At 38.3% G+C, this 12,483-nt stretch overlaps 1 protein-coding gene across 2 annotated transcripts in view; it reads right to left on the reverse strand.

Annotated features, from left to right (window-relative positions):
- Positions 1-12,483, reverse strand: part of arhgap4b (Rho GTPase activating protein 4b) — a 34,703-nt gene that overhangs the window by 6,418 nt on the left and 15,802 nt on the right. The window contains exons 5-20 of one of the 2 annotated variants that reach the window (XM_042003114.1): positions 12,392-12,454; positions 12,100-12,273; positions 11,678-11,806; positions 11,130-11,351; positions 9,577-9,678; positions 9,223-9,408; positions 9,033-9,117; positions 8,396-8,423; positions 7,589-7,616; positions 4,690-4,750; positions 4,454-4,531; positions 3,750-3,878; positions 3,067-3,172; positions 2,709-2,936; positions 896-951; positions 559-730 (exon numbers count right to left, since the gene is read on the reverse strand). In XM_042003114.1, coding sequence (XP_041859048.1) covers positions 559-730; positions 896-951; positions 2,709-2,936; positions 3,067-3,172; positions 3,750-3,878; positions 4,454-4,531; positions 4,690-4,750; positions 7,589-7,616; positions 8,396-8,423; positions 9,033-9,117; positions 9,223-9,408; positions 9,577-9,678; positions 11,130-11,351; positions 11,678-11,806; positions 12,100-12,273; positions 12,392-12,454 — 1,847 coding nt within the window. Of the gene's footprint in view, positions 1-558; positions 731-895; positions 952-2,708; positions 2,937-3,066; positions 3,173-3,749; positions 3,879-4,453; positions 4,532-4,689; positions 4,751-7,588; positions 7,617-8,083; positions 8,181-8,395; positions 8,424-9,032; positions 9,118-9,222; positions 9,409-9,576; positions 9,679-11,129; positions 11,352-11,677; positions 11,807-12,099; positions 12,274-12,391; positions 12,455-12,483 lie in introns of both variants that reach the window. The other variant, XM_042003113.1, reaches the window with a different exon arrangement.

Genomic DNA, 12,483 nt, shown 5'->3' on the forward strand with positions numbered 1-12,483 from the left:
TTAAAAAAGGTAAGTTGGGTACAGGTTGGTAGTTATCAAGAATGTCTAGCTCTAAATTACTCTTCTTCAGAAGGGGCCTCACCATTGCCGTTTTAAAGGCGTCAGGGAAGACACCCGCCTGAAGAGAATAATCTACCATAAAATGTTTTTAAAAGTGATGTGGGAATTGGGTCTAAAAGGCAAATTATTGTGTTAAGTTGGGAGAAAACTCGACCAAGCATCTTTGCATCAACCAGGACAAAACTCTCCAGTGTTTCCTCAGGTAAAAGCAAAGCTTCAGGTCTGTTTAAATCAAAATGTTGTTAAGATGAAAGGCTGTATCTAATGCCATTGATTTTACTTCTGAAGTGGCATGCAAAGTCCTCACATGCAGCATCAGATGCAGATATGGAAGACTTATTAAAACTTGTGTTTATTAAAAGATCTATTGTTTTAAAAAGAAAATTAGGGTTATTCTTGTTTTCTGTAATAAGACTGGAAAAATGAAGTAATAAATCTTACCAGAATGGTTCTGACATAAAGAAATATAGAAATTTCACATATAACAATTTTACTCACCCCTCCAGCACGCTGATGTACTTGTGAGGGATGAGACCTTTAACCCCTCCCACTTCTCCTCTCCACCAGTCACAGGAGGCTTTGCTGTGAAGAATGAGAGGCTCTCCTTGCTTGAAGGAAAGCTCTGCTGGAGATCTGGCCACGTAGTCGAACATTGCCACTGCCTCCCACTCTGTACATACATTTTTTTTAAAGAAAGTTCACCAAAAATCCTTATAATTCCTGCATGAATCATGATTTGAAATGATTGCCAAAAAATGGCTTATGTTACATATGCGTAAAATAGGGTAGATGATGCATTGCCAACAGTATGTTTAATGTTTGTGTATGCACTGACCATCCTCACTGGGGAGATGCTCGGTCTCTCCATCTCCCTCCTCTGTGATTGGTTCACTGCACATAAGCAGAAAAATTAAAGTAGAAGGTCATGCATAGTTACTCTACTGTTTGACACGCAAGCTGGAACTCAAATGCTGCAGCTTTTCCTTTGATGATCCACTTATGTAATGTCACATATAAAACTTAATTCTGGGGTGAAACCCATCAACTGCAGAGAAGCCTCAGATTCTGATAAATGTAAAAAAAAAAAAAAAAAATAAAATAAATAAATAAATAAAATTAAAGCATTAATAAATAAATCAGAGAACAGAATTTGATAGTGTTTAATTCCAAATTGCTGATTTTGGCAAGTTACTCTATTGGGTTGAAAGTTTGGGTTATTTATCAATCAACTGCCTTTGGCTTAGCATAAAATTCTGTTTCAAGATGATGAACCATCAAAAAAGGGCTGAGCGAGAAGCTGCCCGTTTCTATTTAGATATTAGAGACTGACTTTAAAACTAACATGAAGAACAAAACTCTCAATTAAAAAAGGGCAATAAGTGGAAATTCATCATTTCTAGAGTGAGGAAATAATAAAATCGCTATGTGAAGAACTAGAGCTGTAATTTCATCTGGTGCATGATGTCACACCCCGTCTCTCTGTGTTGATATCCAGCCCCGTGTTTACCAGCCGGTCCGGCCACGCATTCACGTATGCTCATGTGAATCGCTGCCTCTTCTCTCCTCTCAGAGCTCGATGCTCCCTGCCTTTAAAAGGCTGGAGCAAGCGAGCAATGGCAGAGCATATTTTTGAAGTGAAGCAAAGAACTGAACGAAAAGTTCACCTGCAGATCAGGACATTACCTCTAAAAAAAACCTATGTTTTTGGTTAATGGAGTTAACAAAGAAAGGGACATAACCCGGACTAATATTGGCCTGGTGTTCCCAAACAGAAGAGCACTGCGAGAACTAAAGAGGCTACAGTTTGACTTGAAGTTAGCTATTTTACTTCGACATGTTTTACAAAATAGTAATATTGTTTTGCTTCGTGTGTTTGCACTTTTGTTTGCGGACAAAGTGAGTGGAGGGTAGGGGGAAGAGTTAGAGGGAAGTGAGGCTCATCACACTTTATTTTGGTCTACATCAAGCACATCAGCAAGCCTTGTGTTGAAACAATTTCACTTGTTGCCCCTTTAAGAAGATGGCCACCAATTATTCATTAACTTCAAGTCATCTTAGAAGAGAAATACAATTTCAGCGAAAAGACAATGTTATGAAGACGAGCAGCCTGTTCTGGACTGGAAGTTTGGCTGTGCTGCAATGGACTGGCGACTTGTCCAAGGTGGACCTGCCTCTCTCTGCTGGGATAAGCTCCAGCAGGCCGTAGTTCTGCAGTGGAATAAGCTGGCATTAAAAATGGATCTTAGTTTTTAGCTGCACTTCTTGTTTTATTTTAAGCTACTTCTTAGTGTATTCAATTAACCTTTGTTTCTCACCACATCTGTGTCATGTGATACCTGGTTTCATTTGCTCCCTCATCATATCACATTCTCACACTTTTTTTTTTAGATTTTGTTCTGCTCTGTCATGTTCATTTTTCACTGTTTTTGGACTAATGCCTGAACTGTTGAGCCTGCATATGATTTCTCATAAAAAAGAAAGAGAACAACAACAAAAAACAGATAAAAAAAAAAAAAAACTGGTGACAATGTTTGCTTAATTTTCCTGCATTTTTCATGTCTCCTCTAAAGATCCAGTACGTGGAACTCTCAGGGCCTCCATGATATTAGGGGCCAATCCAAAATTCATATTAATTGCTCATCTCTCACCAGTACTCCTGCTCCAGAGTCATGTGCTTCTCGTAAACAGGGCCTGGCAGCTCTGATTGGCTGGGGAAGATGATGTCATGTTGGAGGATCATGGTTTTGACAAGGTCGTTAACCTGTGGTTGCCTAGCAACAGCATCATCAGAATCCATCCCCCTCAGGAGGCTCGGACCGAAGCAAACGGCCAGGTTGTAGGGCTGCATCATGTTCTCGTCACTGTACTGAGACACACTGGGGGGGGGGGAAAAACAAAAACACACACATAGTGACTTGCTACTTTTGGTGTATGTGTATATTTTAATAATAACAGCAGATATTTGAAATGAAAGAGCATCCCAAACTAGATTTTGTTGCAGCTTACTGATTGAGGAAAGCAAAGAGGTAACGCATCACGATGAGGAGAGGCCGTGGGAAGGTGGAAACAACTGCTTTAATCTGGGCAGCTTTCTCTGTCTCCTCCTCAATTTCTGAACATGGCAGGAAGGGGAAAAAGGCAACATGTAAAGATGTAAAGATGTTATGTTATCCATTCCAAACACCAAACAGCCTCAAAACAGCAAACAGTTTGAAATAGTTCATTTGCTAAGATGACTGTCATATGTAAACAAAAACATGTTCATTCATTGAGTTATGCTAACTATTTTTTATGTTTGAATTTCAAGCATATTCCTCTAAAATAGATAGTTATAAGAACTGGAATGGAAATGAGCAAAAAAGCAGCAATGACCACAAAATTTTAATAACCTCAGAAAGTCTGGAGTTCTACTGCTCAAGAATACTTTAATAATTCTTGGAAGGGAATTTAAAAGGGATGAAGTAGCAGCAGACCTCTTCACAGTACTGTATGTCACAAAAACACTTCTCGGTACTGTAAAAGTAAAAAGGGAACAAAGCTCAACTGAGCCTGAAAAAGTATCTAGAAACCAAACTGTAACAGAAAAAACCAACTAAGTGAAAACAGACCAAAAAGCCCAAGTGAAAACATCTGATCTGAAAAGAGAAACACACACAGAGAAACATAGAGGTTACATAAAGGCGTCTTACGGACACACTCCAGCAGCTTAGAGTAGCTGTCATAAGGGAAAAGAGGAGGCTCAAGACCCCTGAAGTACAGCTTCAGTACACCGGCCACAGAGTCCAGGTCACACTCACTGTCTGACAGAGGATCTTCTCCTGCAGAGAGTTCAGACAGAAGCATGAGATGAGTGATCAGTGCTTAAAAACACTTGTGAGGCTTCTTTGTGCAAAAGCACTCAGTTAAATGCAGCAGCTCTGCTGAAATTTTTACTCTTGATGACGCAATGTTCTGTCTGCAGAAAACAGAACTAAAAGGAGGCTGAAAGCTGGAGTCAGAGTCCATTTTTTTATAGAAAACAAAAAAGGAAAGCATTTACTGCATTACACTGGGAAAAGTAATACATCCATCCATTAGAAATAGTGGTTTTATCCTGCAGTAGGTGGAAGTGGAGTTCGCCAGTGTAGATCTAATAAAACATTTACTTGAATTCTTGAAGGTAATTCGCCTTCTATCTTAAAGCTTCAACTGGAAAAGTTTCATGACCATTCAGTCGTGCGGACACAAGAATGTGTTCCTTTCACTGACCCTGTAATCACAATCACTGGACTGATAAAGTAATAAAAACAAATTCCAGGGGGAGCGATTTCTGAATTTGTAAGATTTTTCAAGATTCTCCTGAAGACATGTAAGAGTTTGGTTTAATATGTTGTAGGATGATGTGAACTCTCACCTCTTTCAAATGCATCTCTGATGAGATTTACTTCCCGCTGTGAGCCAGGAACTCTGAAAATTCCTTCATGGTGGAGGCCTGAAACATATTGTGTCAGCCACATATTCAGTGACGCCTGACACATAGACACACTTTTGCACAAGCATACAGAAATAAGCATTTCCACCTACTCAGGCCCCAGCATCCAAAGCTCTCACCACATTTTTTTCCTGCTATATTGCAAAAAACTGACTCACCGTGGAGGTTTATGAAGCGGATGCAGCTTTCAACCACCACAGGAATCTGCTGTCCAGAGCTCTGAGAAGAAAAATGGACAGAGGGAAAGTACAGATCCAGAGTCAGATAAATGTGACAAAGATGATACTGGACATGCATTATGCAAAATACTGCTGCGACAACTCACAAAAAACCTCCTGCTCATCGTTTTCTTTATTTCTGCACTGACAGTAAACAAAGCAGCTGTAAGTGCAGCCCCAAAAGCTCCAAATCCATCTTGCACATTGAAAGTTGCCTTTCAATGGGCCTTTCCCCAAACATTTAGAATTAGACTGTGCATATGGAGCTCCTCAAAGCGGGAGTTTTAATGCAACAAAACAAATTTTAACCTGAAGCGTTGGAGTGAGGGCAGAATGTGTCACTGTGCATTACCCATGGATGTATCACAGGCAGTAAAGCTATCTATTGTGAGCATATGTTTTCAGTCTTTTCTTAAGAGACTGGTTTAAAAGCTTCAGTTTGTGTATCTTCAGTCAGCAGAGGTGTGCTGATACTGGACTCTGCAGCATTACAAATCAATATTTCATGCTCTGCTCGGTTATCACATTTGTTACATAACAGAATTTAATAAACAGAAATACACAATATATGCAAGTAAAGTGAATCAGAACCGTGCTATTGTTTTCATGATAATATAATTAATGTCACTGAATTTGTTTGTGACTTTACACAAAGATCAGAAGACCTTTTCACATCCTGTTTACTGCTCAGTTGGCAGCTGATTGTGTAATGTAGTGTTAGTCACTAATGATTCATGTGAGGACATATTTTAAAGCCAAATGTAAACATATATACATATATTTCAAGCTGTCACCTTGCGATAAGATACTGTAGATGTTTATTAAAGAGTTTTGAAGTCTAATGATGAACATGTATGTTATGTTCAGATCTTGCATGCTATCATGGGTCCAAATATTTGCCAGAAGATTGTGGCTCTAGCTACTGAAGCCCAGACAAATCAGTTATAAGAAAATAAAGCATTTTACTTAAACTCTTAACACTAAAACAGCAGGCAACAAAACCACCCACATCTCTGCCCAACCAGGAAGTAAAGTAAGTAGTGGTAGATATACTTCTGTTACATATTCTCAATACAAGGATTCTACAAAATTGTCTCATTCATAAGTTTTTTATTTATTTATTTATTTTTATCTCCTATATGAAAAAAGATCCATTAAAAGCACAACTGATGGCATTAATCACAGTCTGATCCACCTCTCTTAAGCACAGTGGTCTGGATTCAGCAGCGGCCATGAACAGACTATATAACAGATGCATGTGGCCTCTAGACTGGATCTTTGTTTTCATGACATGTGGATAAAATGTCTTTAGCTATAAGAGAAGGCAGACTTTAGTTTGTAAGAGGACTTCTCACTTATTTTGTCGACCATTTTACATATTAATGACAAGTGTCATGTTTGTTTCAACCCAACACACGCTAATATTTTTAAAACCGTCCCAGAAATTAAATAATGCGAGGTAGTTATGCCTAATGTATAATAATTATCTAGTACCTTCTAATCTTTTCTAGTTCACATTGTGTTTCTTACTCAATGATTCACACACATCTGCCATGCACGGTGTTTGACATGCAAGTAGCTGCTGCCGGGAGCGGCTTAGAACTCGGTGTCTGGTCCAAAAACACACCAGTGGAGAGACCATGGACTTTAGTACCCGCTGTGTCTATCTAGCTTTTTGGGTTCTTAGATGTTAACTCCAAAACTAGAACAGCACTCTGCTTGTTTAATCCTTAAAACTCTGCTAGATCCCCAGCACCTCTGAGCGCTATTGTTTATATTGTCAATAATTTCTCAGGATAGTGTATGTGGGGTAAATTGGGATTGAGCTATGGATGTTTTCCAGGTATTATTATCCCGTGGGAGGAGCCACAAAATGTAGGGTTTATTCAAAAGCTATATGGTAAATCCACAATGAGTGACCCATGAAAACGTGATTGTTTATAAGATTGTTATCACTATTATGTTGCTAAGAGACCTCTATTTTGATCGGGAGATTCTGATGTAGCCACTTTATGTCAAACTTTCCACCAATACAACAGCTTAAATTGACAGTATTATCCAATTAGCTGCAGCCAAAGTTCAACAAGTGACTGGAAAGTTATATGTCTGAAGTAGTTTTTGATGCACAGTAGTGCCAAAAACTATCTGAACTAGCTGGTGTTGTGAGGAAATGGGTAAAAAGTACCATAAATAACTGTAAATAGTGCAAATAAAAACTCCTGGAAGAAAAAGTATAAATATGTAAATAGTTTCTGTTGTATGTTTGTTTCAATGCCAGTATTTTTTCTCCTTGAAAGCCAAGACTTGAAAAAATGACATACAGATGAGAAAAGACATGGTCACTATTGATCTGTGTGTTATTTTTACAAAGTTCTGTTAGTAATAAATTCTGTTATGTTGTTTCAGTTGGCCCTGTTGGTCCAGTATCTATTGATACATATTAATTTTATAGTATTTTAGCTTTTTAATCTGACAACTGCAGCTGTCCTGAAAACCTTATGTCTGTATGATGACTGTGCTTAAGGGCTGAGATTCTACATGCCTGCAAAATATGAAAAAATGACTTGGAGTTTTAAGGGTAAATCAAGCAAAGGGTTGAAATCAATACTGATCCATTACTCAATTAGAAAAGTCCTAATACCAACACAAATCAGTAACTCTAAAATTTAATCTGTAATTAAGCATCTAAAAAACTTCTCAGATTTCTTAAAATGTTGAGAGAGAATTTAAACTCTACTTCCTCCATAAGATGGCTGAAAACTATCCAGAAAGAAATGTGTTGGATACGACTTCAGTGCCGACATTTAGTATGAGCAGTCGTTGATGGTACTGTAGGTACCTGTGTCCGAGACATTCTCCTTCTTCTTCTGCACAAAGCCAAAGCACAGCAGAGCAGGGACACAGAAAAAGCAGAGATTAGAGGAGAAGGGAAAGTGACAATAAGGGGAATAAAGATTTAGAGGCAGTGGGAAGAGGTACATGTAAGCACACACACACACACTCAGTAGAGGAGTCGAGAGGAGACAGCAAAGAGGCCAGTGCATTTTAATCCCTTTCACAAGCGAGGGGGGAAGAGATAAAAGGGGGTGGATTGAAAGGAGAGAAAGCCAGCAATAAGCTATAAGCACAACCATACACATGACGGCATCTATCTGTACACAGAGGGTGAGGGGGTGACTGTCAAGAGTGTGCATGTGCTGCAAGAACCCCCAACCCCCAAATTCTTCAGTATCAGGATTTTGAAAATGATTTCCTTTAAAGGGAAACAGCAGTGCAGCGAAGTGCAGCAAACAAAGAAGGGAAGTAAAAGTAAGAGTTTGTTTGTTTGTGTTACCTGTATGTAGGAGAGTATGTCTGTGGTGAAGAGTGTGTGGCAGAATTGGGAAACAGGTCTGGACTTCCGAACACGGACTGACCGAGCACATTGCATTCTGAGAAATATAACAAATAAAATGCAGGATCCGATTTACACGTGGTTAATGACAGAAGATCTGAAAAAAGTAGTAAACTGATTAAAAATGCTAAATTTAGTTCAATTTGGTCTGTCCCCTTCCTCTTCCCCCTTGTCCTCTGTGCTCTCTCCGTGTCTCTAAGCCTCTCTCAGACACGCTCACTCTATTCTCTGCTGTGTAAACACGTTGTTTACCTGGAAGGGTCACTGTCGACGGCCTCAGCTGGAAAGAAAAAAGCACAAAATGTGTGAAACAGCAATATTTGATTTAGAGTGTGACTGTAAAGAATGAGCAGCTTTTTTTTCACAGTTGATTTTGCATATCAAATTGCACAAGTTCAGTTCACAGGGAGAATAGATGTCCTCAGGTGGTGTCACATGAGGGTGAACTGACTTTGTAAATGTAAATAAAATGAGTGGATATGTAGTTAGACTAAAGCTGAACTATAAATAGGGTTTCAAAAGAGAATATACCTAGAAATATGTTTCCAATATAAAAAATGTAGAACTTGTAGAAAATCTGTCACTAAATATTGATGAACCAAGGTTTCATGCTGTTAGTTTCCGGCTGAGCGTGCAAGGGCTAGTCACAAATTTAGGTTAAAACTGGCTTTTAAAACAGGATGAGAGGGCAGTTCAGGCATGTTTGTTTCTTTCATATTTGCCACAAAATCGTCAACATAAAAACAGTGTGAGCTTAAAGTTAGTGGCTAATCGAAACTAGCACTCACAATAAAATGTCCAATTAATCTATCAGTAGACAAGTTGGATTGTGGCAGGCTTCACAAAGTTGATAAACAGCTTTTTACAACAAATCTCGTTAATAGTGTACCTTTCTGTATGGCATCTTGTAAAAGATCATGTTTGGCTTGCAGCTTGGAGGCCAGAGAGCTGCTGGTGAGAAACTCCTTCACTTTCTAAAGTGGAAATATGAAATAATAAGGACATCTAAGACTATGTAATAATTAATTAAAGTGAAATCCTTTGAAATATTAATTCCATTTAAGTTCTAGCCAGCTTACTGTAAGATAGTAGGTCTCTGTCTCCTGCTGATTGGCTCGACGCTTGGCAAGGGTAAGTTTTTGGACTGTACTTCCTCCAGGGGGCTCATGTGATAGGCTGCTGGACACGTCCAGCGAGGAGTTATACTCGCTGTCACACATTGTGTCCAGGAGGGCTGCAAGTGTGGCTTTAAGCGTTTTACTGACCTGAGAACAAGAAAGTAAAGATGATCTGTTATTTCTGGTCTTTCATTTTTTTCTTAAATGTTTTAATCAAGCAATTTCCATTGAGTTAATTTGTAAAGTTAGTCATTGACTGACCTACAGGGACACACAGATCATCATATAAACATGCACCATGAACAATTAGCTGACCTCCTCTGTTTCCAAGGTAACAGCTGCCAGTCGAGATTGAAGCTGCTGGAACCTGGTTTCCAGTTCATACCTCACCTGGCTCTCCGCACTCACCTCACACACCTGAAATATACAAACATACAACATGATGTCATACAATAAAATATAATTAAGGTTAAATCAGAGGAAAGCTGTTTGATAGCAGTGTCAGTTTAATTTCATATGTTTCTAAATGAGAACTATACTGTAAAATTAATTTAAAATAAGCAATAAAGTGCTCAAGGAGCTTTACCTTCAATTAAAAACAGTCTTGTTGTTGAACCCCCTCTACTTTTAGCTGCTTTTTCCTCTCAGTCAGGCACTGTTATTAATGGGAGATTTACCCCTCAAAAACCATAAATATTTAATAAGTGAATTTACACCATAGCTGTTTATTACCTTTGATGAGGAGGACAAATTAAACTGGTTGCAGCTAATAGATTTTTATTACACTTTAGCTAAACGGCTAATGCTAACTCCAGCAGCACAACTTTTTATAAAGGGGTCTTAAATATGGTGAGCATTTAATTACTATAAGTGTATAATATAGTATTAACAGTCTGAAGCTAATGGAGTTACAGATGTAACAGGCACTACAAGTTGCAACTAACCAAATGATGTTATTGAGGTTTAATTGGTTAATACACTTGTTGTGATTGTGGCTGTTGTTAGTGAAGTGTAAACTTCCTAAACCAACTTTAACAGTAAAATAAAGTAATGAGCTTTAGCCTTCAACAGAATAAAACAGGAGCTAGAATATATTAGCTAACCCATTCACAAATGTGCCCACATTAGCTAGCTACAATTGGTGATAAGCTAAACAGATAACACGATCACAAAATTTAATCTATTAGAAGTTACATGTAAAACTAATTCAAAGTAAAAACAAACAAAAAACTAGACAAGAAGATTTGCCTAATGCACAGGTTTACTGAGGTGCCCACTTGTCCTCCTGTTTGCTCTGATCTGCTGCGTTTTGTTTGAATGGACCCTGAATTCTAATTAGGATCAAGTTTTTATGCAAACCCTGTAGAATCAGCTTGTATATTTCTACTCATAAAAAATTGTAAAACATGTCAAGTAAAAAAAAAAATAGTTTTATGATTACTGAAAATTTTAATAATATGGTGACTCCCACTCCAATGGACACCAAAATAAGCAAACTGATCCTATTTTGGCACAACAGCCAGTCTTTAATAAGCAGCAATAAGTACAGTCCATTTATTTATTTATTTTTGGTGCATATGAAAAGGTTAAAGACCTGAATATATCCACTCTAAAGGAACTTATTTTTTCCCCACAATAGATGCTGCTTTGGGATTATCTGTAACATCTTTAGAATGCAAACTTTTGTCCCAGATTTGCAAATTTCCTGTCTATAAAGTAGTTAAACATACATAAAACAAAGAGCATCTGCCATCCACCTTTTCTTCCTTCTTTTTTTTTCTTTACAGGTCTTTTATGTAACAGATGCTAAATCTATGAATGAAAAGGTAACATCTTTGTGTCATCACAAAACTACACAGTAACTTCACCTGGTCTCCTTCATGTGGGTGGTAATTGAATCTGAATGGAAGGCAGAAAGCAGCATCGTGTTGCTGTAACAACGCATCCCTGTCTCCACTCTGATCCAGGGATGTCACAGCAGCTTCCAGCTGCTTAAGGCCCGTCTCTTCTGTCTTCTGAATGCGCCACCTACTGGCCAGGTAACACTTCATCACTCTCTCCAAGGACAAATGGAAACCAAGGTCACAGCACTGCCAAGAGAGGGAAATCGAAAAGGATGGGTGGAACGACAGAATGAAAAAGAAAACAGAATTGAAGAGAGGGAAATGAGAGAAAAGACAAAGAAAATTATGGTAAAATTATAAGAAGAGACAAGAAGGGTAGATGATAGATGACATTTATTGTTTTGACATATAGTTCCTGAGAAATACACTTTTAATATTTCTCCTTGCATCATCAGCTTTTGGAAGAAAATATATGAGCAGAGCGGCACTTTAAAGTTAAAAAAATAAAAGAAATACTTTATAGTTTCATGAATACTCCCAAAATTTTGCAATTCAAATTTCATGTTTCTTACATCAATAAGTGTGCTGACATCTTGCAGGTAGTACTTGTTCATGGCTGCATTTGCTGCTGCTAGATTCAGCAGGTAGTCATTGCGAGCCTTGGTACACTTCAGCTGAGTCTCCTGCACTCTGCCATGCCTCTGTGCATTTGCATAATAACAAAAAACAAGGTAAAAAGTTAATGTACACTACCAGTCAAAGGTTTGGACACGTTTTCGCATTATATTCAATAGGAAAGTGTGTCCAAACTTTTGACTGGTACAACATGACAGCAGAGACAGCATAAAAGTTTCATTTATAGATGATGATACACCTGAACACACATAGAGAAAGAAAAAAAAAGCCAGGAAGTGGTTTATCATGTAGAAACCACACTTCAAGACTTCCTGTGGCTTGTTCTTTCTTTCTTGTCATTTTGCACAAATATGCACACCTTCTCCATCAAACGCTCCATCTTCTTGACAGAGCTTCGCCTCTGCCCTCCCAACTGGCCTGGGCCAAGGTCAGCTGACTTGCCAGTGTGTCTCTCCTCCAACCGTTCAGCTTCCTTTAGTTTCCCCTCAGCTATCAGGCAGTCTGTGTGGTACTGGTTATATGTCTTCAGAGCCTTCATTAGCACACACATCAAACAAAACAAACACATGTCAGTATTTTGGGTGAACATGCACTATGACTATTATTACATTTTTATTATTAGATGCAGAATAATTATATAAAATGCTTACTGTCTGCAGTTCAGTGGTGACTTTTAGCAGCTCATCCTGCATCTGGATTCCAACTTCTTTGCTCTGCAATATGCATAGTACAATTATATATA

Source organism: Melanotaenia boesemani, chromosome 13, assembly GCF_017639745.1.
Source record: "Melanotaenia boesemani isolate fMelBoe1 chromosome 13, fMelBoe1.pri, whole genome shotgun sequence".
Lineage (NCBI taxonomy): Eukaryota > Metazoa > Chordata > Actinopteri > Atheriniformes > Melanotaeniidae > Melanotaenia > Melanotaenia boesemani.